The sequence below is a fragment of the Aquarana catesbeiana genome, linkage group LG01, assembly GCF_042186555.1.
Source record: "Aquarana catesbeiana isolate 2022-GZ linkage group LG01, ASM4218655v1, whole genome shotgun sequence".
Lineage (NCBI taxonomy): Eukaryota > Metazoa > Chordata > Amphibia > Anura > Ranidae > Aquarana > Aquarana catesbeiana.
Window position 1 is genome coordinate 882,741,280 of NC_133324.1, and position 25,037 is coordinate 882,766,316.

The 25,037-nt window shown below is 42.9% G+C and overlaps 1 protein-coding gene across 1 annotated transcript in view; it reads left to right on the forward strand.

Moving 5' to 3' along the window:
• SH3TC1 (SH3 domain and tetratricopeptide repeats 1) overlaps positions 1-25,037 on the forward strand; it is a 98,535-nt gene that overhangs the window by 41,551 nt on the left and 31,947 nt on the right. Inside the window, exons 5-9 of the mRNA XM_073610754.1 lie at positions 8,103-8,208; positions 9,994-10,137; positions 11,399-11,582; positions 11,937-12,007; positions 18,313-18,508. Of these exons, the coding sequence (XP_073466855.1) occupies positions 8,103-8,208; positions 9,994-10,137; positions 11,399-11,582; positions 11,937-12,007; positions 18,313-18,508 (701 nt within the window). The remainder of the gene's footprint in view (positions 1-8,102; positions 8,209-9,993; positions 10,138-11,398; positions 11,583-11,936; positions 12,008-18,312; positions 18,509-25,037) is intronic.

Genomic DNA, 25,037 nt, shown 5'->3' on the forward strand with positions numbered 1-25,037 from the left:
AAAATTTGGCTACCTCCTTACTATCCTTGGTGTCCTGGGCTGCTGTTTCCTCTCCATCCTCCTGTAGCCTACCGTGAGCTGGGAGACCCTGGGGGTCGTGACTTGGAGCCAGTTGCAGCCCAGTCTATCCTTTCCACTAGAGGCTCTGGTGAACACCTGCTGGCTCTTAGACTCCGCTCCCTGGGGAATCTATGCTCTAACTCACTGTGGGATCCGTGTTGGTGCTCCAGGGGACCTGCCTTTCTGGACCACCCCAAGTTCCATCCACAGCAGTCAGCCTTAGGGTCCACTATCATAGCGGTGCTCTCCTTACCCCAACGGGGTGCATCTGTCACCTGGATACAGGTTACCTGACAGTTTGCACGGCCATGGACCCGTCTGATGTGTGGCTACATGCCGTTGATCAGCTGCAGGGCATAGTCCACAGACTCGAGATCCAGGAATCTAATCAGACCCAGGTAATGCAATTCCTTCAGGATTTGGCTTCCCGCTTTGAACAACTTCAAGCCTCCTTAGGCTCCCCGGTTCCACAACCGCAATCGGCTGCCGTATCAGCTCCGCTTACAGTCGCAGCCGCTAACCCTTTGCACTTACCAGCTCCATCCCGTTGCTTTGGGGATTCCAAGGCCTGCAGAGGGTTCCTTAGCCAGTGTACCATTCATTTCGAACTCCAACCCCAAAACTTCCAGTCTGATCGGGCAAAGGTAGCCTATATTATTTCTCTCCTGTCCGGTGAGGCTTTAGCTTGGGCTGCCCCTATGTGGGAGCGGAAAGACCCAGTGGTTTCCAGACTCTCTAATTTTCTGAAACTCTTCCAGAATATCTTTGAGGAACAAGGTTGTGTTTCTTCAGCGACCAGCGCCTTTTACGTCTCCGCCAAGAGTCTGCTTCTATGGGACAGTATGCTCTTCGTTTCCGCATACTGACGGCTGAGCTGAGCTGGAACAATGAGGCCTTAGTCGCAACCTTTCTGCATGGCCTTTCTGATAGAGTGAAGGACGAATTAGCAGGAAGAACCATCCCCACTGATCTGGACGAAGTTATCTCCCTGTGTAACCAGATTGATATTCGTTTTCAGGAAAGGACCCTAGAAAAGCGACGCCAGCACTCCTTGGTCCTTAGTCAGCCCAAGCTCCCCTCTTTTTGTCCTGTGGAGCATCTCCTGCCATCTAAAGAACCCATGCAGCTGGGCCAGACCAGGTCATCCCCCGAGGAACGTGCCAGGCGCAGAACTCTGGGCCTGTGTCTCTGCTGTGAGGGCAAAGGTCATTTTCTGACACATGCTCATTTCATCCAGGAAAAGCTCTGGTAATACATCTGGAAGGTGGAGTATTGGACCCAGAAAAGTCATCTTCTCGTCTCTTTCTTTCTGTGTTTCTTCATGTTGCCATTTCCTCCCACTCGGTCTTGGCTTATCTGGATTCGTGAGCCGCTGGCAACTTTATGTACTGGAGAACTGCATCTTCCATGAACCTTACCCTTTTACCCCTCACCACTCCATTGGTGGTCTCGGCGATTGATGGCACTGTTTTTCCAGGGGGCCCTATCCGCTTCCAGACCCCTTCTGTTAAGATGTCGATAGGGATACTCCACCAGGAGTGGATATCTTTTCTTATCCTTCCTTAGGTCTCAACCCCTATCGTATTGGGGCTTCCTTGGTTGCAGCTCCACTCTCCACACATTGACTGGACTTCTGGGCAGATCCTGGCTTGGGGTCCCTCCTGTTTCTCTTCCTGCCTACTCAAGGTTGCCCCTAAGGGAAACTTCCCGTGGCTACCACCTCAGTATCCTCTGCCCTTCCCGCTGCATATAGCATATATCCGGGATGTGTTTTGTAAAAAGTCAGCTGAGGTGCTTCCTCCTTACAGGTTCTTTGACTGTGCCATTGACCTTGTTCCCGGAGCAGCTCTACCCAGGGGTCGTACCTACCCTCTGTCCATCCCAGAGACCCAGGCCATGTCTGTGTATGTTGCAGAAAATCTAGAAAAAGGATTCATCTGGAAATCCTCATCGCCTGCAGGAGCAGGGTTCTTTTTTGTTGCCAAAAAGGATGGTACCCTAAGACCCTTGCATTGACTACCGAGGCCTAAACGCAGTAACGATCAAAAATCGATACCCTCTACCCCTAATATCGGAACTATTTGACAGGTTGAAAGGTGCCTCCATTTTTACCAAGTTGGGTCTCAGGGGTGCATACAATTTGATCCGAATACGGGAAGGGGGTGAATGGAAAACATGCGTTTAACACTAGAGATGGGCATTATGAGTACTTGGTCATGACCTTTGGTTTGTGTAACGCCCCAGCGGTGTTTCAAAACTTTGTTAACAAAATCTTTAGGGATCTGCTTTACCAATTTGTTGTCATCTACCTGGATGACATTCTCATCTTTTCGGATAGTCTGTCGGATCACAAAGATCATGTCCGGATTGTACTTCAGCGCCTTCGAGAAAATAATCTGTACGCCAAGCTGGAGAAATGTTCTTTTGAATGTTCTGAAGTCCTGTTTCTGGGATGCTTCGTCTCTAACTTCGGTCTTCGTATGGATCCTGGGAAGGTCTCGGCCATTACCAACTGGCCACTTCCTGCTGGCCTCAAGGCAACGCAGTGCTTTCTTGGGTTCACTAATTATTACAGGCAGTTCATTAGGAATTACTCCTCTATTGCTGCGCCAATTATCGCCTTGACCAAGAAGGGTGCTAATGCCAAGGAGTGGTCCCCCGAAGCTGTCTCTGCCTTTCATGATTTGAAACAGGCCTTCATTTCTGGACCTTTGTTGAGGCAACCTGACCCGGGGGATACATTTTTTATTGAAGTGGACGCTTCCTCAACTGGGGTGGGAGCTGTGCTTCTTCAATCCTTTGGGAAAAAAAGTCTACCATGTGCGTTTTTCTCCAGAAAATTTTCTCAGGCGGAGAAGAATTACGCTATCGGTGATCGGGAACTTCTTGCGATTAAATTGGCATTGGAGGAGTGGCGTCATCTCTTGGAGGGTTCCCCACATTCCATAACAATTTTCACTGACCATAAAAATCTGCAGTACTTACAGAATGTCAAACGACTGAATCCCAGACAAGCCAGGTGGAGTCTCTTCTTTTCCCGTTTTAACTTCACCATTGCATTCAAACCTGGTTTCTGCAACAGTCGGGCTGATGCACTCTCTAGATCTTTTGACATTCAGGATGAGGAGCCTACCATTGAACCTGAGCCGATTATCCCTACTTCATGCATCCTTGCCCATTCTACCACCCTGAAGTCAAAAATTCCTCCTGGCAGGACCTTCGTCCCCACTGAGCTAAGAGCTAAGATCCTTCGTTGGGGACATGACTCCAAGGTGGCAGGTCATGCTGGGTTTCTTCGATCCTTCCTCCTTATCAGTCGCCACTACTGGTGGCCTACTCTCCGTTCGGATGTCAAAGACTATGTTAAGACTTATCATGTCTGTGCCCAGTCTAAGTCCTCCACGCAGGCTCCTGCTGGTCTTCTCATGCCCTTGCCCATTCCCAAGGAGCCCTGGTCTCACATAGCCATGGACTTCATCACCGATCTTCCACCTTTTGAGAAGAATACGGTCATTTGGGTGGTAATTGATCGATTCTCCAAGATGGCCCATTTTGTTCCTCTTCCTGGTCTCCCTTCTGCTCCTGCCTTGGTTCCCATTTTCGTACGAGAGATTTTCCGTCTTCATGGTGTCCCTTTCCATGTCATTTCGGACAGGGGTGTTCAGTTTACTTCTCGCTTTTGGAGAGCCTTTTGCAAATCCCTCAACATTACCTTAGATTTGACCTCTTCTTACCATCCCCAATCCAATGGCCAGACTGAAAGGGTTAATCAGGAGTTGGAGGTCTTTCTCCGTACCTTGGTCTCGGCTCATCGCGATAATTGGGCATCATTACTCCCGTGGGCAGAGTTCTCCCACAACAATCATGTCAACCTCAGTTCTCAGAAGACACCCTTTGTCACTGTTTATGGAAGACATCCTCAGCTCCCTCTTCCTATGACCTGTTCTTCTGACATCCCAGCTTTGGCTACTGTTCAGGAATCATTCAATTCCTTATGGGTTGACGTTCATGATTCCCTCCAGAAAGCTACCAACAAGTTCAAAAGTTTTGCTGACCGTCGCAGGCGTAAGCCGCCTTCTCTACAGCCAGGAGACAAAGTCTGGCTTTCTACCAGGAACATCAGACTCCGGGTTCCTTCTCTTAAGTTTGCCCCGAGATTCATTGGTCCTTACAATATAATTTCTAAGCTGAATCCTGTTTGTTTTAAACTCCAGATCCCTAAAAGCCTCAGGATCTCAAACTCCTTTCATGTATCCCTTCTGAAACCTTTAGTTTTCAATAAGTTCTCTCGACCTCCTCCTACCTTGGCTCCATTCTCTGAAGATGATCAGGAGTACGAGGTTAGTCAAATTTTGGATTCTCGCTTCTATAAAGGTGTCCTTCAATATCTCATGGATTGGAAAGGTTTCGGTCCTGAGGAGAGATCTTGGATTTCTGCATCTGAAGCCTTCGCACCTCGTCTTCTGAGGAAGTTCCATTTGAAGTTCCCCTCCAAGCCTGGTCCAAAGCAGGGGAGGGGGAGGCCTCATAAGGTACTGTCATGACCTTGCAGTAATACATTCATGACCTGTCTGTCTCTTACCTGGTCTGTGTATCAGCCTTGAGGCTTGTACTCTCACACCTGCATGCTTAAGTAATCTTCCCTCTGTGTGGCTCCACCCTAGCCTCAACAGGAACCACTATTTAACACCGTATTCTCCAAGCCTGCCTTACCGTGCAATATTGTGTGTTTGGCTTCCTGTTTGCCGTGTGCTCTAAGTTTGTCTCTGTCTCTGTTACCGATCTTGGCGTGTTCCCGACTATCCCTGTCTGCTTGTGACCCTGACCTTTGGCGTGTTCTCAACTATCCCTGTTTGCCTGTGACCCTGACTTTTGGCGTGTTCTCTGTTATCCTTGTCTGCTAGTCGCCCCAACATTTGGCTACCTCCTTACTATCCTTGCTGTCTTGGGCTGCTGTTTCCTCTCCATCCTCCTGTAGCCTACCGTGAGTGTGAGCTGGGAGACCCTGGGGGCCGCGACCTGGAGCCAGTTGCAGCCCAGTCCATCCTCACCACTAGAGGCTCTGGTGAACACCTGCTGGCTCTTAGACTCCGCACCCTGGGGAATCTATGCTCTAACTCACTGTGGGATCCATGTTGGTGCTCCAGGGGACCTGCCTTCCTGAACCACCCGAGTTCCATCCGCAGCAGTCAGCCTTAGGGTCCACTATCATAGCGGTGCACTCCTGACCCCAACGGGGTGCATCTGTCACCTGGATACAGGTGACCTGACAGGTCGTAATTGCAATCAGGCCCTGGCATTCAGCCACCATGGAGGGTGAGGGCCAAGACAGCAGGAAGGGGGTTCACTGCAGAACATATGAAAGGGAACCATATTTTTTGTCATATGTCTCACACTTAAATGATTCAGATCATCAAACAAATTTTAATATTACGATAACTCCAGTAAATCCAAGATGCAGTTTTTAAATTATTATTTCATTTGTTAAGGGAAAAAGCTGTTCAAACCTGCCTGGCCCTATGTGAAAAAGTAATTGCCCTCTCCCATGCTGAATCATGAATGAACTGTGATTAACCCCAATTTTTTTGAAAGCCAAGTTAAATTTCACATGCCACACCCAGGCCTGATTACTGCCAGACCTGTTAAATCAAGAAATCACATACCGGTAAATAGAAGCTGTCTGACAAAGTGAAGCATGCTAACAGATCACAACAAGCCACACATCATGCCACAAATTAAAAAAATTCAAGAACAGATTAGAAACAATGTAATGGACATGTATCGGTCTAGGAAGGGTTTCAAAGCCATTTCTAAGGCTTTGGAACTGCAATGAACCACAGGGAGAGCCATTATCCACAAATGAAGATAACATGGAACAGTGGTAAACCTTCCCAGGAGTGGCCGGCCTACAAAAATGACTCCAAGAGCATGACGACGACTCAGCCAGGAGGTCATAAAAGAACCCAGAACAACATCTAAAGAACTACAGGCCTCACTTGCCTCAGGTAAGGTCAGTGTTCATGATTCAACAATAAGAAAGAGACTGGGTAAAAATGGCATCCATGGGAGAGTTACAAGATCAAAGTCATTGCTGACCAAAAAGAACACAAAGGCTCATCTCACATTTACCAAAAAACATCTTAATTATCCCCAAGACTTTTAGGCAAATATTCTGTGGACTGATGAGACAAAAATGTAACTTTTTGAAAGGTATGCATCTTGTTACATCTGGCATAAAACTAATACAGCATTTCATAACAAGATCATACCAACAGTCAGACATGATGGTGGTAGCGTGATGGTCTGGGGCTGCTTTGCAGCTTTAGGACCTGGACGACTTACCATAATTGATAGAACCATGAATTCTGAGCTCTACCAGAAAATCCTAAAGGAGAATGTCCGGCCATCAGTACGTGACCTCAAGCTCAAGTGTACTTGGGTTATGCAACAGGACAATGATCCGAAACACAACAGCAAAACCACCTCCAAATGGTTCAAACAAAGCAAAATTTAGGTTTTGGAGTGGCCTAGTCAAAGCCCGGACTTAAATCCAATTGAGATGCTGTATCAGGACCTTACACAGGCCATTCATGTTGGAAACCCTCCAGTGTGGCTGAATTAAAACAATTCTGCCAAGAAGAGTGGGCCAAAATTGCTCCACAGCAATGTGAAAGATTCATTGCCAGTTACCGCTAAATGCTTTATTGCCGTTGTTGCCACTAAGGGTGGCACAACCAGTTATTAGGTTTAGGGAGCAATTACTTTTTCACATAAAGCCAGGCAGGTTTGGACAGCTTTTTTGACAAAACCATCATTTAAAAACTGCATTTTGTATTTACTCGGGTTATCTTTGTGTAATAATACAATTAGTTTGATGATCTGAGTCATTTAAGTGTGACAAATATGCAAAAAAAAATAAAAAATCAGAAAGGGGGCAAATATTTTTTCACACAACTATCTATCTATCTATCTATCTATCTATCTATCTATCTATCTATCTATCTATCTATCTATCTATCTATCTATCTATCTATCTATCTATCTATCTATCTATCTATCTATCTATCTATCTATCATACTGACTAAGACATATGCCTTAAAGCAGAACTACACTACACCCGAGCACCACAAACCAAAAATGCTATTTAATTAATTTTTAATATTCAAAGAAAACGTACCTATCCATCCAGGCCTCCATGCTTTATTTTGCTGAGAAATCACTTTAAAAAACACTCCCTAGCATTCCTGGCTGTGGCCATCTTGAGTAAAGGCTGATGATTCATGTATCATTTACTTCCTGAGAATACCCCGCTTCTCATCCTGGGATGTATGACATAATTCGCCTAGGCCCGGAAAACAGAAAGTAACTTAAGAAGTGTAAATTGACAGTTTAAAACAAGTAAATTTGATATAATTTTATCAAAGGAGCAGTACAGCCAAATCTCATTTGCCAAAGCTCATGGTTCTGCACTCTTATGACCCGTTTTTAGCAGCGAGTGGGGCTGAAGTCCACACTCTGCCGATGTCATAGAGTCGAAGTGAAGTCCTGCTTTACTCTCCCAATCTTAATCTGGAAATGACTACACTGAAAAATAGTAACTATTTGTTGACAGATTAATATACAATAACAAGATAGCAATGTAACAGTATAACAGCACCAGCAAAAGGAGTAAACACTGATCATGTAGCAGGATCAGTGAAGTACTGTATATATACGGGAGGATGAAATCTGTACAGAAAACAAAAATAAAAACTAAACTAAGAAATAAATATTACAAAAATAAATGCAAAAGTAAATGGAAATCACAGTCAACTACTGGATTATTTACTGAATTAGTACTGGAGTGGACTAAAGTATTTCCTTGCACACTGTTAAAGGAAATCTACAGTGGAAAAAATACAGGACTGCCATTGCTAAGCTTCTTCTAAGAATGCTAGTTGCCTGGCTGTCTTTGCCTTCAATACTGTGTATGCATCATGACAGTCCGGGAACAAGCATGGTTAGACAATCAGAGTGAATGTTGGTTGTGTTATTTTTCCAGGAGCTATCAGCACGGCTGTTGTCTATTGAGAGTGATAAAGATCTAATAACTGTGACCTTCCGAACGTTTGAGGAGATCTGGAAATTCTCCACCTATTACTCACTTGGTAATTATATCTATCTTTTTTTTTAAATCTATATAACCCTTATTATCTAGACTAGTGATGACGAACCTTGGCACCCCAGATGTTTTGGAACTACATTTCCCATGATGCTCAACTACAAGTGCATGAGCATCATGGAAAATGTGGTTCCAAAACCTCTGGGGTGCCAAGGTTCGCCATCACTGATCTAGACAGTCAGAACAAAAGAGGCATGGAACAATACAAATTCAGCTATGCCTTGAACCAACAATTATATGTTTGTGACATCATGCGCTGACCAGTTGCAGTTCAATTTTGTGTACACCACTGTCTACTAAGCCACCCATACATAGATCAAAATAGGGACCAGCGGAAATTTGAATTCATGTATGAGCAAGCTGGTTGTAGACAAGTCGATCTGTCAATCAACTTGTCTACAACCAGCCTGTTGGGTTTTACCCAAACGATTAGTGCCATTGACTATAGCTTGTAACACTGATTATTGTATTCTTATGGTGGAGAATGCTCCCACCTGTTGGAATACAATACCACAGTGGGAAGGATTCCCCCGCCTGACCTGCTGGTCTTCATCTTGTAGAAGAGCAGTGGGGGTTATTTACTAAAAAAGCATGGTGCAAAATCTGGTGCAGCTCTGCATTGAAACCAATCAACATCTGGGTTTTATTATCAAAGCTTTATTGACCAAGTTGAATTTAGAAGCTGATTGGCTACCATGCACAGCTGCACCAGATTCTGAGTTCATCGGTTTTAGTAAACTAGTGTGTCCAGCAAGCTTTTACAAGGTATCTTCAAAGGTTCCAGTAAGCTTCAAGCAGGTTTCTGGAAGCTATTAAAGCACCCTTCAGTAAAAATTTTGTGATGGTAAACATAGATCTTAACATTAGCATTGGTTGCTACCTTTAACAAGCTACTAGCAGGTAAAGTGATAATAAAGGCAGATATTTAAAAAAAAAATAGATGTTATACTTACCTGCGCTGTGCAACAATATTGCACAGAGCAATGCATTGATATTGCATTGTGATCACTGACCTGAGCTGGCGGCTCCAGCCTAAACTAGTAGTGTGTAGGAGGCTTAAAGTTTTACTAAACCCAGGAGCCTGCATTCACTAAATCTGGTCTCCCACAGTATACAGAACATGGAAATGCACTTATTTTAGTAAATGTAATCTGCTAAATACCTTTTTCTCATCAGCAGTATATAGCAGTCTTGTGACTTCTATCAGTGTCTGGTTAAAGCTTGTAGGAGGAGTTTGCATTCTCCTCTAACTGTCCTATGAGGCTGCATGGCCCTTGACTTAAAAATACCTGTGTAGAGTGACTCCAAGGCTCTGTACTATCAGGAGATGGATTGGGGACAGTGGAAGAAGGGGGGATTAGAGAAGACAGGATCAAACAGCCTTTTTACACAATGTGGAGGATTAACCTGTTATGTTCCACAGTGAGTATACCAAAGCATGCTTTACACCATATACAGACAAATTTTACTGTTGTGGGTTTAGTAACACTTTAAGTCCAGGGTGAAAAATGCTAGCTTCACAATCTCCCGGTGAATTCTGATTTTACTGCTCCAAAAATTAGCAATGTTCACAGGAGAGGGGTTGATTTTAGTCCTCTGAAACTTATAAATGACACGAACATTGCATTCCAGTGTTTTTTTTACAAGATGGTTATAGGAGGTCAATTTCTAAGTAGATACAGTCCATGGAGGGGATCAGAAACAGGCTATGGTAAATGTTGCTATAAATATATATAAAAGACTCTGCTTGTTTCAAACCCCATTAAAACAGGCTTCTTGAATCACTGTATGGAAAACATATTTTTGGACCAGACTTTTTGGCTGACCTCATTAGAGGATGAAGGTGCTGGAATTCAAGTTCTGGTTAATGAGGAGTCCCTAAACCACATTTATAAAGGTCTACTAATGGATGAAGGTTAGTAAACTGCTTTGGTACTTTCTGTATTGAGCATGATTTTTTTCGAATGCAGTAAAAAAATGTTTATCTTGAAACCACATATCATAAGCATTCCATACAAAAGATCCCAGGAACACAATGCTGTTCCTTATCATTATCCACTGGTCTGATACTGTTTGTGTGCCAGGGGATCATCACCGAAACAAGGTGCACAGAAAAAGGATTGGGAAGCCAGTGAGGTACATCTGGAAAATTGGTTCCCCTATCACTTTCGACCTAAAAGACAATTATTACTTTAAATGGATCTGTCCTTGAAATGCATTGTCAAGTTAGGAATTAAATGAGGCTGTGAAATGCATACACAGAACTCCCTATGTATCCTGGGCATTCTGTGTCTGGCTATGCAAGTGGTACAACAGTCATCCTCATGTGAAGAACCATTGTGCTGCTGGTAGTCTGATGTTCTGAGGACACTATCATTCTTGTAAAGTCCTCTGTGCAATCCAGAGCTTCTCTTTTTCCCCCTTTTCCTTTTTAGTTGTGGTCATGTGCAATTCACAGTGTACACAAATCCCTAGTCAATAATTGGAGTGAGCAGGAGAGGGTAGCTATATTCCTACATAGAGTGGGACCACAGAGAACCTCTAACAGGAAGTCGGGTCACAGCAGCAAAAAAAAAAGGAATTTGGAGATTTTAAGGAGGCTGAGGGCAGTAAAAGGGACTTCTTTGAGTTAAAGCCCAACTCTGACCATAAAAAAAAGTTTTCCCATGCAGTGGGGCTGTACCCGCACTTTTGTCCAGGCAATAGGAGAAAGCTGTATACTAACCCTATCCTCCTCTCCACTGGCAAACAGCGCTCCCCCACGATCCTGACGTCTTTGCATCCAGAGCAGGTCTATGGGCTTGATGATGTCAGGAACAGTCCACCCCTCGGGAGGGAGGTTGCATAGCTGTAGCCAAAGAGACCGGTGCGGGGAGGATTGGACAATTAGGTAAGTATATCTCTGTTATCTATTTCCCTAGACAAAAACAAGCAGTTGACCCGTACACTTCAAAATTTTTTGGCCCAGCGTTGGACTTTAAGAATACATACTTGAATAGATTTTTTTTCTTTTTAGTGTCACTTTAAATGCTGTGTGTACTGCACTTATGTTTAAATTAGAGATGGGTTATCTCTAAAGTGATCTGAGATGCAAAAGCAGTCAATGTTCTAGAATGCAAACTTCTCTGGAATTAAGGTTATATCAAATTTTAACCTATTGATTTTCTTTTGCTCAGGGATTTATTTCACCCTTTGTGCTGACAAGTGTATACGACAAGCCACTGTTGTTGATAACAAAGTTCAGATAATTCAGTCGAGTCTGGAAGCTCAGAGACAAACGGCAGGGTGGACCCAATCTGATTCCTCTGCTGAAGACAGTGGACTTTCCGCAGAAGCTGAACCGCTCTGTCCATTTCATCAGTAGGTAGCTGTCTTCCTTCCATCCTTTCCACTCTTTGCAATTAAAGTACAGTGTAGAAAACATTAAATTACTTATTAACCTTAGTATAAGAATATACGTAAGTTAAACATTTCAGTCTATTCAAAGAATGTGTAAACATAATTAAAGTGACCTGCCAGCTTTGCAATATAGTTAAATGGATGTGTGTGTTTTTTGGGTGGTACCATTAAATAACATATTGTGCATAGTATGGGAGTGATTTACATAAATCTGCTACCTATAGCCAACAACAACATTAGCTTTCTTTTTTGGTAAATATTTTTGCCCCATTTTTTGCTTTCTTTTCATTTATTATTTCTTTTACTGTCTTATAGGTGGTTCTTGAGAGCAAATGTAGGTTCAGACCTTGTAGATTTTGGGAAGTCAGAGCTAAGAAACCACATAGGTAAGCTTATGTCAATCCTTTTTTTGCCGATTATAAAATAGTTCTCAAGTCAAATGTTTTTACGTTAAAGTGATTGTAGGGTTTTTTTTTTTTAAATAGCAAACATATCATACTTACCTCCACTGTGCAGCTCATTTTGCACAGAGTGGCCCAGAGTGACCTTAATGCATAGGATGCATTAAGGTGAAAAAACACAGAGGTTTACAACCCCTTTCATGCATTCCCTGCATTAGGGTAAAAAATGGCCCACTGACTGTTCTATCCACCCATAAACACTACCTTACTCCTGTCACTGCTCCAGAGCTGTTCCAGCTGCAGTGCTGCTCCCCTCTCTTCCTGGTCTTACAGGAGACACTGAGAGCAGCGGGAGCCAAAGGGGTTGATTTGCTAAAGGCAAATCGACTATGCACTTTGCAAAGTGCAGTTGCTCCAGAGCTTAGTAAATGAGGTAAACTTCACTTTGTAAAGAATACCCAATCACCTGCAAGAAAAATAAAAAAACTGCATTTTTGCCTGCACGTGATTGGATGATGGAAGTCATCAGAGCTTCCGTACGTATACTAAGCTCTGGAGCAACTGCACTTAGAGTGCAACTGCATTTTGCAAAGTGCAGTCTTTTAGCCCTTAGTAAATCAGCCCCATAGGCTCTTGTTGTTGTCAGTCAAACACCTGTGAGGAGGTAGCACGTGTGCTCTATGGACGCACACAGCCTGGCTCAGGAGCGTGTCTGTGTTTTGCTTGATGTCTATTAAAGTTTCTTGCGGTAAAAGCCAAGGAAGCTTAGACCTCTGTAGTGTATTAATACTTTTACTAAACAGAAAAGCTGAACATACAACTGCAGAAAACACAATCCATAGCATGCAAAGTATAACAAAATATGCCTACAACATGCACAATCTGACTATCTTCCTAGTAAATAAGCATGTACAATATGTATGCAATAAGTATACTAAACAGCTACTTAGCTTGGATCTTTCTTTATGATGGAGTCATTGCCTAGGATCCAGGATCTTCCAGATTGCCTTGTGCTTTTCACAAGTCCTCCGATCTATTATGTCCGTTGTCTTAGCAAATGGCTAGTTCAAAAGTCCTTATCCCCTCCCCCATTTCCTGTTACATCATATCCTGTAGCCTGACTTCACAAAAACTAACCAAACTGGTTCATTAGCATATCATTAGGGGAGGCTTAGTTTCTAAAACAGCACATGGTCTTAAAATCTAACATTCACATATAACTATTCTATAAAATCACCCAAAAATATCCATAGCAATACAGTCTGCACAGGTGCCCCCATAGTACCTGGTTTACTAAGGAGTCACCCAAAGCAGGGAGAAGCAGACAGTGTTGCCAGAGGACTTCGAGAAGAGGACTTAATGGATCACTCTGCGTAGTATTAATGCACAGAGCAGGTAGGTATATCCTCTCTTTTTTTAATCAAAAGTTTTTTCATTGCAAAAGAAAAACAAATCAAATCAAAACATACATCACATTACACTTCAATTTGTCAGCGAAAGAACACTGACATAACCATTAGTCATTCCCTTCAATACTCGAGTAGCAGTGAGTATTCAATGTGTGGTATATACACGGTTTCTATCTGTATGGTGGTATTCTGCAATCCCCTTTCATCGTACTGGCAGCTTCAACATCACCACTTCCCCCCCCCCTACAATGTTACTTTGTGTGTAAAAAGCTAGCATTTCCCCGGGCATCTATTATGTTTATGGGCATCTGAGCAGCCTCATCTATACCAGTTCCTTGGGACTAATCCCGGGTGTATCAAGCCTTGCGGCCCATAATCTGTCAATTTTCTCAGGGTTCCCCCTGTGCTAATGAATGTATTTTTCCATGGTAAGGGTATTGCCCATGTGCTAATTCCAGGATTTAACCGATGGCGAAGTGGTGGATTTCCAGCTCATAAGTATTGTATTCCTAGCTTGGAATAGGGCTCTAGCAAAGGTCGTCCTGGTCACTTCCTCTGGGATTGCCCCCTCCAGAACTCCCAGGAGGCAACGTAGTGGATCAAGAGGAACATTAGTTTGGAATGACTGGTTAAGCGTGACCAGGACCCCCTTCTAATATCTATGGAATTTGGGGCAACGCCAGAGGATCAGGTCACCTGGCACTATCCTACATCTACCACATATCAGATCGGGTAGTTTGCCCATTTTATGAAGTTTTACTGGGGTATAATGTGTCCTCAACAGGATATACAATTGGGATACCTTTTGGGATACATTCAGCGAACAAGTGCTAACGGCTTGAAGGGCCTCTTCCCACTGCTCTCCTGTAATAGGCCCTAAGTCTGCCTCCCATTGGGTCGCCGCTGTCATGGGGAATCCCTCTAAGAGTTCGGATAGAAGCATAAGATAGCATTGGGATATTATACCCTTTGTGTCCGTTGCATTTTGTAGTATGTGGAAGACAGGAGTGGGTGATTGTACCTATTCCACTGCGGTACCTTGTGCTTTAACAGCGTGCTTTAGTTGTAGGTAGTAAAATAGCATGCTGGGGGGCAGTGCAAATTTAGATTGAGGGTCAGCGAAAGAGAGTAGTCTCCCATTGTGAAAGACATGCCTGAGGTGAGTTATTCCCATGGGGCGCCACCTAGGTCCCTGTTGGAGCTTGGCCAGTTCCTCATATGATTTATTCCAAATAATGTGCTGTAAGCTGTGTACCCCGTTTTTCTCTGTAGTTGTTTGACCTTATTCCACACCTTCTGAAGGAGTGTGTATGTGGGCATTTGTTGGGCCGTTGGAACAGCTGTGCCTCCAGGTCCTCCGGTACAGACTCCACCCCTATGCCAGTAAGTAGGAGTTTGGCTGATGAGCCAGCAGGCTTGGGAGCCATGGCTCCAATCAAGTGCTGCAGCTGTGCATCCAAATAGTATGTCCAGGGGTTGGGGAGTGCCAAACCACCCCCCTCCTTTGAATATTGTAATTGTTCCAGTTTAATCCTGGGGGGCTTGTTGTGCCAAAGGAGTAATCTGAATAGGGAGTCGACCACTCAAAAAATTTTAAGTGGAATAACCACAGGTGTGTTGTGAAGCAGATATAGGAGTTGGGGCATATTATCTTAATGAGGTTTGTTTTCCCGTTTGTTTTCCCGTCAAAGACATTTTAAGTCAGTTCCAAATGTTTATTTTGTCTCTGAAGTGAGTCAGTAAGAGGTATATATTTTGGCTGTAGTAGTCAGTGAGCTTGGGCGTAACGTGGATACCTAAGTATTTAAAAGAGGTTACTACAAGGACAGGGCAGGGGAGCTCCGCGTCCGACCCAGGTGCCCCATCCAGGAACATCAATGCTGATTTGGACCAATTAATGGTTAAGCCTGAGTAGTGGCCAAAATCTGTGAAGAGCGACATTGCATGAGGCAACGATTTGTCCATGTCCTCCAAAAAGAGGAGCATGTCGTCGGTGTAGGGGATTAATGTTTCATGCAAGTCACCAGAGCAAAATTCCCTGATCTGTGGATGATCCCGCACCTGGGCAGCAAGAGGCTCAATGGCCAGTGCAAAGAGCAGGGGGGACAAGGGGCAGCCCTGTCTAGTCCCCCTGCCCAGTGCAAAGGCAGGAGACATCCTGTCCGACAAGCGTATGGCAGCCTGTGGAGAGCTATACAGTAGCTTTGTCCACTTGATAAATCTAGGGCCAAATCCAGATTTGGACAGTACAGCCCAGAGATAGCGCCAGCTGACACTGTCGAATGCCTTGTTGGCGTCAAGAGACAACAGTGCCCTTTTGCCCACATTATCTGCTGGGGTCTGCATTTTCAAAAAAAGTCTTCTAAGATTAGTTGCAGTTGAAACCTGTGTGGTCCGGGTGAATAATATTTGGAATAATCTTGTTAACCCTTTAAAGCTAGGATTTTGGATAGTATTTTAACGTTGCTTTGGAGTAAGGAGATGGGTCTGTATGAACTGGGATCTGGCCTGGTTTGAACAATATGATATTTGCCCTGGACATAGTGGTAGGCAGCTGTCCCGAGTCAAGCGCGGCAATAAATACTTCCAGTAGTTTAGGTAAAATTACCTCCCCGTATTGGGTATAGACTTCCATGGGAAGCCCCTCATCCCCTGGTGCCTTGCAGGTAGGGAAGGAAGCAGCAGCCTCCTTCAACTCGTCTAGCATGAGTGGAGCTTCCAGCTCCAGGCTAGCTTGACGTGTCAAAGCTGGTAGGGATATTGTTTCTAGATAGTCCTGCAGTGCCTCATCAGAGTCACCGTCTCTGTACAAGTCTGCGTAGAAAGATGCTAGCTCCGTAACTATTAGCTCGGGGTCATTCACCAGCCGCCCATTCTCTTTTTTTATTTTAATTTAAAAAAAGCCTTTAAGATCACTTTAATGATGTGTTATGTGCACATAAAGGTTACTAAAGTGTTGGGACAACACAGCAGCACACTCTTTTACTATTATCCTACAGTAAATATACCAATTTTATAGAAATGGCTATTGCCTGCATAATTTATTTTATTTTACATAAAATCATTTTCCATTTCAATCTGCTGGCAGTCATAGTTTTCTACAACTGGTAAAAATGAAATACTTCCTTATTGCAGCCATGGTAACAAAATACAAATTATTATAAGGATTTCCCAGAATGCGCTTTTAGAATCAGCTTATAGCTGGCTCACAGATGATCCAAAAATCTGCTCAGAATATAGGGTGAAACTCCACCTTTATTGAGAGAAAAGCAATTCTCTCTAGGGTACTTATATACATTGCAATCATTTGAGCAAACAACATGGCATTACCTTATCCTGTTTGGAAAGTTACACCTGCATTCCTCTTTCCTGTGTGCTAGGTAGGAGGGTGTACGGGCTCATGTGATCGGTCCCAGTATAGCAAATTTCCATTTCTGGGGGTGTTCTGTAAACCAGTGGCATACTGGTATGGGAGGGTGAACAACCAACAGTGGTCCCATGTATATCTATAAAATAAATGAAAAAGCCAGCTCTCCTTCAACAGTTTGGGTTTATGTATAAAAAAAAAAATTGCTATGAAAATGTGCCAATCATATCTACTGGTGAAACAAATCTTCACCGTAAATTACTTAATAGTTTATTTCCTAGGATTGTCATTGCCATTGAGTGGCATTAATTCTGTATTTTTTCTGATATATATAAAAAAATTAATCAGTTGGGGGGAGGACAGAGTGGAGCAGCCAGGTAGGGGTGAGGACAGAGTGGAGCAACCAAGTGGGGGGGGGGGGAGGACAGAGTGGAGCAACCAAGTGGGGGGGGGGGGACAGAGTGGAGCAGCCGGGTGGAGGGGTTACACAGTCACACCAGTGATAAGGTCCTGTCCCGCTATGGAAGCCTTCATTCCCATCGCTCAAACCATCAGGAGGTAAGTTCTTACTAGTTTTTATTTTTATTATTTTTGACAATTTTATTTTTTCAATTATTTTTTACAATATTAATTTTTATTATTTTTTTACAATCTTTTTAGGAGCCTCGTTGGGGGTTTTGGTGGAATATCAAGGGTCTAAACAGACCTCTGATGTCTTACTTTTGAGACAAGGAAAGGGACTGAGGACAGAGCTTCCCCAGTCTTTTTAATGGAAAGTGCTCTGTGCTGATCATGATTCACAAATTGAATGAAACACATAAATTAATTCACAGTTAAAAATGAAAACAGTAGCGACAGATCACTCACTGTTCTTTAAGAAAAAAAAGGGGGCGGTAAATTAAATATTTACCAGCCCCTTCCCCTGCTCTCCATCCTGAAACACCCCCGCAACAGCCAATGGGTGAGGAGGGAAGCTGGCAGCACTGCAGGGGTGAAACAAGGGGCAACAGGAAGCAGGGGAAATTGGCATTACACAAGGTGATTAGGGTGTGCCCAGGCACACCCAACACACTTTGTGCACACCCCTATGGCTGACAAGAAGAATGTTGATAGGAGGAGAAAGCTGACAGCGAGATGAGTTTATCACTGTGCTGATTCTCCTTTCACTGTCCAATCACTGGCTAGGATGGGTCCAAGATAACCTTGGCTCAGAGGAAGTAGGTTGAATGATGCTGACCATCAGACTGAAGACATCTATCAACAGAAACGAGTACTGCAGGGGAAACATTTGAATTGAAACTGAATATTACAGCAAATGCTGGTTTGGACATTTATTCATTTTTATCTTGTATTTTTTTCTGGAGATCTGCATTCATTTTTAATAATTTTAAAGGTCCAATTACAGACATGGCGTTGAATGGAACATAATCTGGTTGTTTGGTTTTTATTTTTATTTATGTGATATTGCTCACATTTCTATGGTGCTATTTGACATCTCCATTCTGTCTGATCAGCTGTAGGTTGGACAGAAGCTGTAATAAATTACGATAGTGATGTCCCAGATGAGATGTCCTTTCAGAACGGAGACATCATTGAGACAGTCAGCACATACATAGAATGCATGGAGTGGTTTGTAGGAAGAAATATGACCTCTAACTGTGTGGGCTTCGTGAGAACCAGAAATGTGAGACCTTACACATCAGATCATGGGTGAGTGAATAAATGAAATAAGTAACATTTTCAAAATGTAAACTAAGGTGGTGGCATGTACAAAACTAAGCAGAAGCTTGTATTTATTTTTAACCCCATCAGCCCCAAAAATATTCTTGCTTTATAGTTCAGCAACTGTTAGTGCCGGTTCACATTAGTGTGCTCTGCGAGATCGCATGTGATTTGCACCACACTGCAGTTCAAATCACACGTGATGTCTGTGCAATGCGATTTTAGCCATTCAGATAATATGGCTGAATTTGCATCGCATTCAGACCAAACTCGCGCAGGACCTGTTTTTTTTGGTCCGCACCCGAATCGGATCGTATGGGTGTTCACATCCATGCGATCTGATTCATGTCCGAACTGTCAGTTCGCAGTGTGATATGTGAGCTGAAATGGGGGTGTCATTAACATTGTATTGACACTTCCATGAGTTCACATATGGTAGTGTGAACTGACTTACGAATCAGGTGGGATGCGGGAACCCGCAGTGGATTCCCCGGGTTCCCGCATCACATAAGTGTGAACTGGCACTTAATGTATATCTAAAGTCAAAACTTTTTGTTTTACTTTTAGATACAGCAGGGAACGTTCAGGGAGAGCAGGGAAATATGTTCTCTTTCTGTCCTGTAGGCTCACCATTTTCATAATAAGGGAATGCCTAGCTTAGGCAGTTGTAACTGGAACAAGTGTCTCCACTGGAAGATTTCTCCTTCATTCCTGTGCCAGTGACAAAGTTTGGGAAACCCGTCACTTTCCCTTCCAGTGACAATGGTCACCAGGACCTATAGAGAGGGTGAATTTCCCAGCAGAGACACAGACAGTAATAAAAACTTGATAGAAGTTCTAACCCTACCACCCTCTATCCAATATTAAAATAAAGTTTTGGGCTTTACACGCATTACATTAATATTATTATTATTATTATTATTATTATTATGAAAGGCATTCACTGAAATGCAGAGCTTTTTCTGCTCAATAAAGAATACTGTTTACAGAAGTAAAAACACATCTCTTTATTTATTTATTTATTTATTTCAGGTACTTATATAGCGCCGTCAATTTACGCAGCGCTTTACATATTCATTGTACATTCACATCAGTCCCTACCCTCAGGGAATCTAAGGTCCCTAACTCACATTCATACATACTAGGGACAATTTAGACATGATCCAATTAACCTACCAGCATGTCTTTGGAGTGTGGGAGGAAACCGGAGTACCCGGAGGAAACCCACGCAGGCACAGGGAGAACATGCAAACTCTTGACTTCATGTGGTTTTACTGTATATAAAAAAAAAACCCCACCGGAACATAAGTGTAAAATCACAGTTAAACTGAATAAAACAATTGTACTAAATGAACTATTGACATTTTGTCAATTTCATTTCTTTCTAGTGATATTAAATACATGGTGCTTTAGGGCCCTTTCACATGGGCACCTTCTATTCTGATCAGCAGGGGATATGTGAGGTGATCTCTGCTGATCAAAGCAGATTGGGTGGATGACAGGTCCGTGTCCGCTTAGGTTCTGAAGAGCGGACACTGACAGAGCCCACTCTGCTCTATGGGTGGCTGGCACAGGTGTGCGCAGCCTATTGCATTAGGGTGTGCACCCCAAAGCTCAAACACACATGCCTTTCTCTGCAGCCTCAGCTGCACTAGACGGTGAATGAATGGGAAGTGCTCTGTGCTGAGCAGCTTCATGTACATTCGCAAACTTAAGCATAGTAAGCACCGTTTACTATGCTTCTGTTATGGATGAACACAGTGAGTGAGTGTGCTCACTGTGTTCATTTAGAAAAGGGGCTGGTACTGTAAATGATATATTGATTAGCCCTTTCCCCCCCGCTTTCTATGCTGAAACATCCCATCTGGCACACCCCCTGCGCAAGCCTATGGCGGCTGGGAGTAAATGGATTCTACTGTCCATTTACACTCATCTGCCTCCGATCTGGTTCTGCTTTCGATCTGGTCCACGTAAATGGAAGAGGACGCAAAACTCCTCTATTTTTTTAGCAGGCCTGCTTGGACCTGGAGGTAGGTGGGTGTTCGTTTACACCCTCCGATGCAAAGGAATCCATGGGCTTTCTGTTTAGGTTTGCCTGAAAAGCTGACCTGATCAGATCGCCCCTTGTGTGAAAAGGCCCTAAAGTTGTTAGTTTAAAGCAAGGTTTCTCAATCAGGGTTGCATGAAAATCCTTGGGTTCCTCCAGAGGTTGCTAGGGGTTGCTTGGGCAATGAGCAAGTTCTGCCTCTCAAATAAGTTGCCTCTGACACCACAGATCATTTTAGCTATCTATAAGGAGGTTATTCTTCCCACTGACCACAAGTGTAAGCAGCATTCTTCCCACTGACCACCACACTAATGTAGGAGTGTAGTTATAGTCATTTTTCGCAGGGGCTTCCTGAGACCGGAAAGTTATTTCAAGGGTTCCTCTGTGTTGAAAAGATTGAGAAAGGCTGGTTTAAAGAGACTCTGTTAAGGAAAAAACTGATGCAGGTATACAGTATAGGTCCCTGGAGGTCATGGAAGGTTTGTAAATACCTCCAAACAATAATGTCAGATATGGGGATGGTTTTGTGTCGCTTTGAAAAAAGTTGATTTTTGGCCCTTTTTGTTGATTATCCAGCAAACATCCATTATTGTCATGGTCTGGAGTCAGGCTCAGGGGCCAGTAGCTATATCAGGGGAAGCAGCTCCCACTGACAAGTGGGACAGGTAAACAAGCAGGTCACCCTGGCTGATGACATGGGTTTACCTGAGGTACAGGGTCTAAGTATTAATCGGTATTCACCAGAGCTCCTGATGGTGGAGATGGGTTTTGTTGCGTGTTAGTACCTGGTCGCGGTCCTCAGGATCGCCCCACCACCAGGTGGGCAAGCCGGGGTCCAATAGCAGATATAACAGGTAGGGATCAAGCAGAAGTGTAGTCAGGAAACAAGCCAAAAGATCAGTAATGAATGGTTGCAGGTTGGAATAAGCAAAAGCATATTTGAAGAACAAGTCAAAGGTTGGTTACGAATGGCAGCGAAGATACAGATGGAAGCAGGAAAGACAAAAGCAAGATATTGGCTGGAGGGAGCACAATAATCTGGCAAACAGGAAGTGCAAAGAGATGGCTTAAACCAGGAAGTTCATAGGAGGAACAAAGAAATGAAGGTTCAAATAAAATAATATAAAGTATATATATATAGAATGATTTCGCGCAAAAATCAATGGAAATAAACCCCACAAAGTGGATGCATCAAAACATAAATAATAAATTCATTAAAAAAAGTGATGGTCAAAAAATATATATAATATATATATAACAGTGCAAAAAGTCCCAGTGCTGAATAGCTAAATGTTGGCTCTTAAGACAATTAAATGAGAGGAGTAAAAAAAAAAAAAACAAATAGGTGCAAAATGTGTCTAAAAAAATTTGAAAAATATATTAAATAAGTCCATCAAAAGGTGAAGGAAAACATTCTTGAATCTTCTCAGTGGATGTACCAAATAGAAAACATGTGATCGGTGGTGGGATGATAGATGAAATAATGTGCTCACAGAGCCCTTACCTTAAAGGGCATGGATAAATGCCTTACAACTCCTGATAAATGGAAGTTGGTTTGAGACCAGTGGTTGACATCCGGAAAATAGATGGTAAATGTAGGGCCGGAACAGGCTCGCATCCAGGTTTAGATGAGTATGGAAGAGAAGAACAAAAAAAGGGGGCCTCCAATCGTGTAATACCATAGACCAAAAATTTATTGAATAAAACGACTGTGCAGAGCAATGTAAACAGGTTGTACAGTCAAAAAGAGAACAAATCAGTGCAAATATGTATATGGAACACAGCAGCTGGACACCAGGGTCAAAAATCAAATCCCTAAAAGACAATAAAAAACAGGTGGTGCAGCGCTCAAATGAAAGCAACAATGAAAGTCCATAAAGAATTCAATCAATCCGAACAGTCATATGTGTCATGCTGACATCTTAGTGACTTTCTGTGATCCCTCCACCAATGTAAAGGATGGCCTCTCACCTTATAGTAGGGACCATTTGATTATAGAGTCAGAAGTGCTTTCCCTTATGGGTCATATGAGGATGGTGCACGGCAGATCCAGATCAGTCAAACAGCAGGACAAGGGCAAGCATATGGCAGCATATGACGCTCTTAGGCGATATGAGCGTGCATAAGTGACACACAGTTGATGTAATGAATCAACAATGCAGATAAAAGAGCATAAATGGCTTCCAAAGATCTGTATCTATATTAGTGAATTCAAGTGAAAATATTAGTGATTGTTAGCAGAGTTTTCAATGTGTCTGTGTGTCAGCAGCTTGCTGGGATCACTACAGGATGAAACGTAAACGCAAACGTAATAAAAACATAGCCAGAGTTCGGTAACCAGGACGGATAGCCAGCAGAAGCCAGAGAAACAGGGGTCCAGAGATCAGCGAAGTCGGGTGCAGCAAACCGGATCAGGAACCAGAAGGGAAGTCAGCCAAGCAAAAGTCTTTCACAGGAAAACACAGCAGAGAGAGTCTGGATATACTGACCAAGGCGAAGGCTTGGTTTCCCTGAGGAAGTCACGAGGTACGTGATGTAACGCGTAGGACTGACGCACTAGACGCAATCGGAAGTTCACATCTCCGACCCGGTTTTTTTTTGTTGCGGACCGGAAGTGATGTACCAGGTAGCGGCGGTATGCCGTCCTGCTGACTGTACAATCTGTTTACATTGCTCTGCACAGCCGTTTTATTCAATAAATTTTCGGTCTATGGTATTACACGATTGGAGGCCCCCTTTTTTTGTTCTTCTCTTCCATACTCATCTAAACCTGGATGCGAGCCTGTTCCGGCCCTACATTTACCATCTATTTTCCGAATGTCAACCGCTGGTCTCAAACCAACATCCATTCATCAGGAGTTGTAAGGCATTTATCCATGCCCATTTAAGGTAAGGCCTCTGTGAGCACATTATTTCATCTATCATCCCACCACCGATCACGTTTTCTATTTGGTACATCCACTGAGAGGATTCAAGAATGTTTTCCTTCACCTTTTGATGGACTTATTTAATATATTTTTCACATTTTTTTAGCCACATTTTGCACCTATTTGTTTTTTACTCCTCTCATTTAATTGTTTTAAGAGCCAACATTTAGCTATTCAGCACTGGGACTTTTTGCACTGTTATATATATATTATATATATTTTTTGACTGTCACTTTTTTTAGTGAATTTGTTATTTATGTTTTGATGCACCCACTTTGTGGGATTTATTTCCATTGATTTTTTGCGCGAAATCATTCTATATATATATACTTTGTTTATTGGTTGATTTATGAACACCACTAGATTTTGCAGCAGCTCTATATTTTCAATTTTAATAGCGCAGAGGTTCTTGCATTGTAAAATAAAATAATATATCCGCGCTTAGGCCAAAGGGGAAATTAGGTGTGCAGCCTACCCTACTAGGTCCCCAATAGGGGACTAGAGTTATAATCGTGCAAGTATGGGGGTAAATGGCGCTACCTATATAATGAAAGGCGACAGACCCTGTTCACTTGTTAGGTGCTATGTGCCTGTATAGTGACTATTGAATGTGCATAACCAATAGTGCAATCCTAATAAATTACCAATGTGCATGTGCTAGTGTTGCAAACCTCACTAGGTTGCCAAATAAATTAGATATAAATAAATGTTAGAAGTGATACAAAAAACGTGATCCTACAATAACAAAAGTACAGGAATATGAAAATAAATAAATAAATCAAATAAAAAAACAAATAAAAATAATAAATAGTCCCAAAAGTGTAAGACAAATATAAAATATTAAAAAATAGTTGAAATGATATGAAACAACCCCAAAAAATTAGAGTGCCAAGTCCAAAAAATACTTCAAAAATATCAATCCAAAAAAAGGCTTATGTGAAAATTAAGTGCTTGGTGACGATACACAGGAACAAAATTCAGGTGACTTTTAGGTGCTCCCCCTCCTGGGTCCCCACTCACCAGCTCCAGTAACCCCTACAGGGGTATCTCGCATAGCTTATAGGCTTGATGCACCGATCATGCAGCCAGGCTCCAACTAGTATCCAGCTCCTATGGACCTTCCAAGGATATCCCGCAGCTGGAACAAAGTGTGTGTGCAAAAGATCCTTCTCAAAGCCCAAATCAACCAGCTGTACTCCTCTCCTAATGCTCTTTCCAATATCCAGTATAGGTAAGGTTTTCATGCAAGAAATGAGATATGGGCTCCCATAGTGTAGTATTTAAATAAGGTTTTTATTCCAAAGTTAAAGCAGTAAAAAAAGAAAGATAAAAAAAGTAAAAATAGAAAATAAAAAATAAAAACAAATGTTCCATACTATGGAAACTCCTCACAAAGTCCTACAACTACAGGAGAAATGACAGCTTCAGAACCGTGGTGTGTCTTGCTTGCAGCATGCGCTCCAGCTGCGTTCCACAGGCTCACTGACCGCTATCACACCTGGAAATTAGTTCAGTGCGTGACTCCGCCTTACGCACGTTTCAT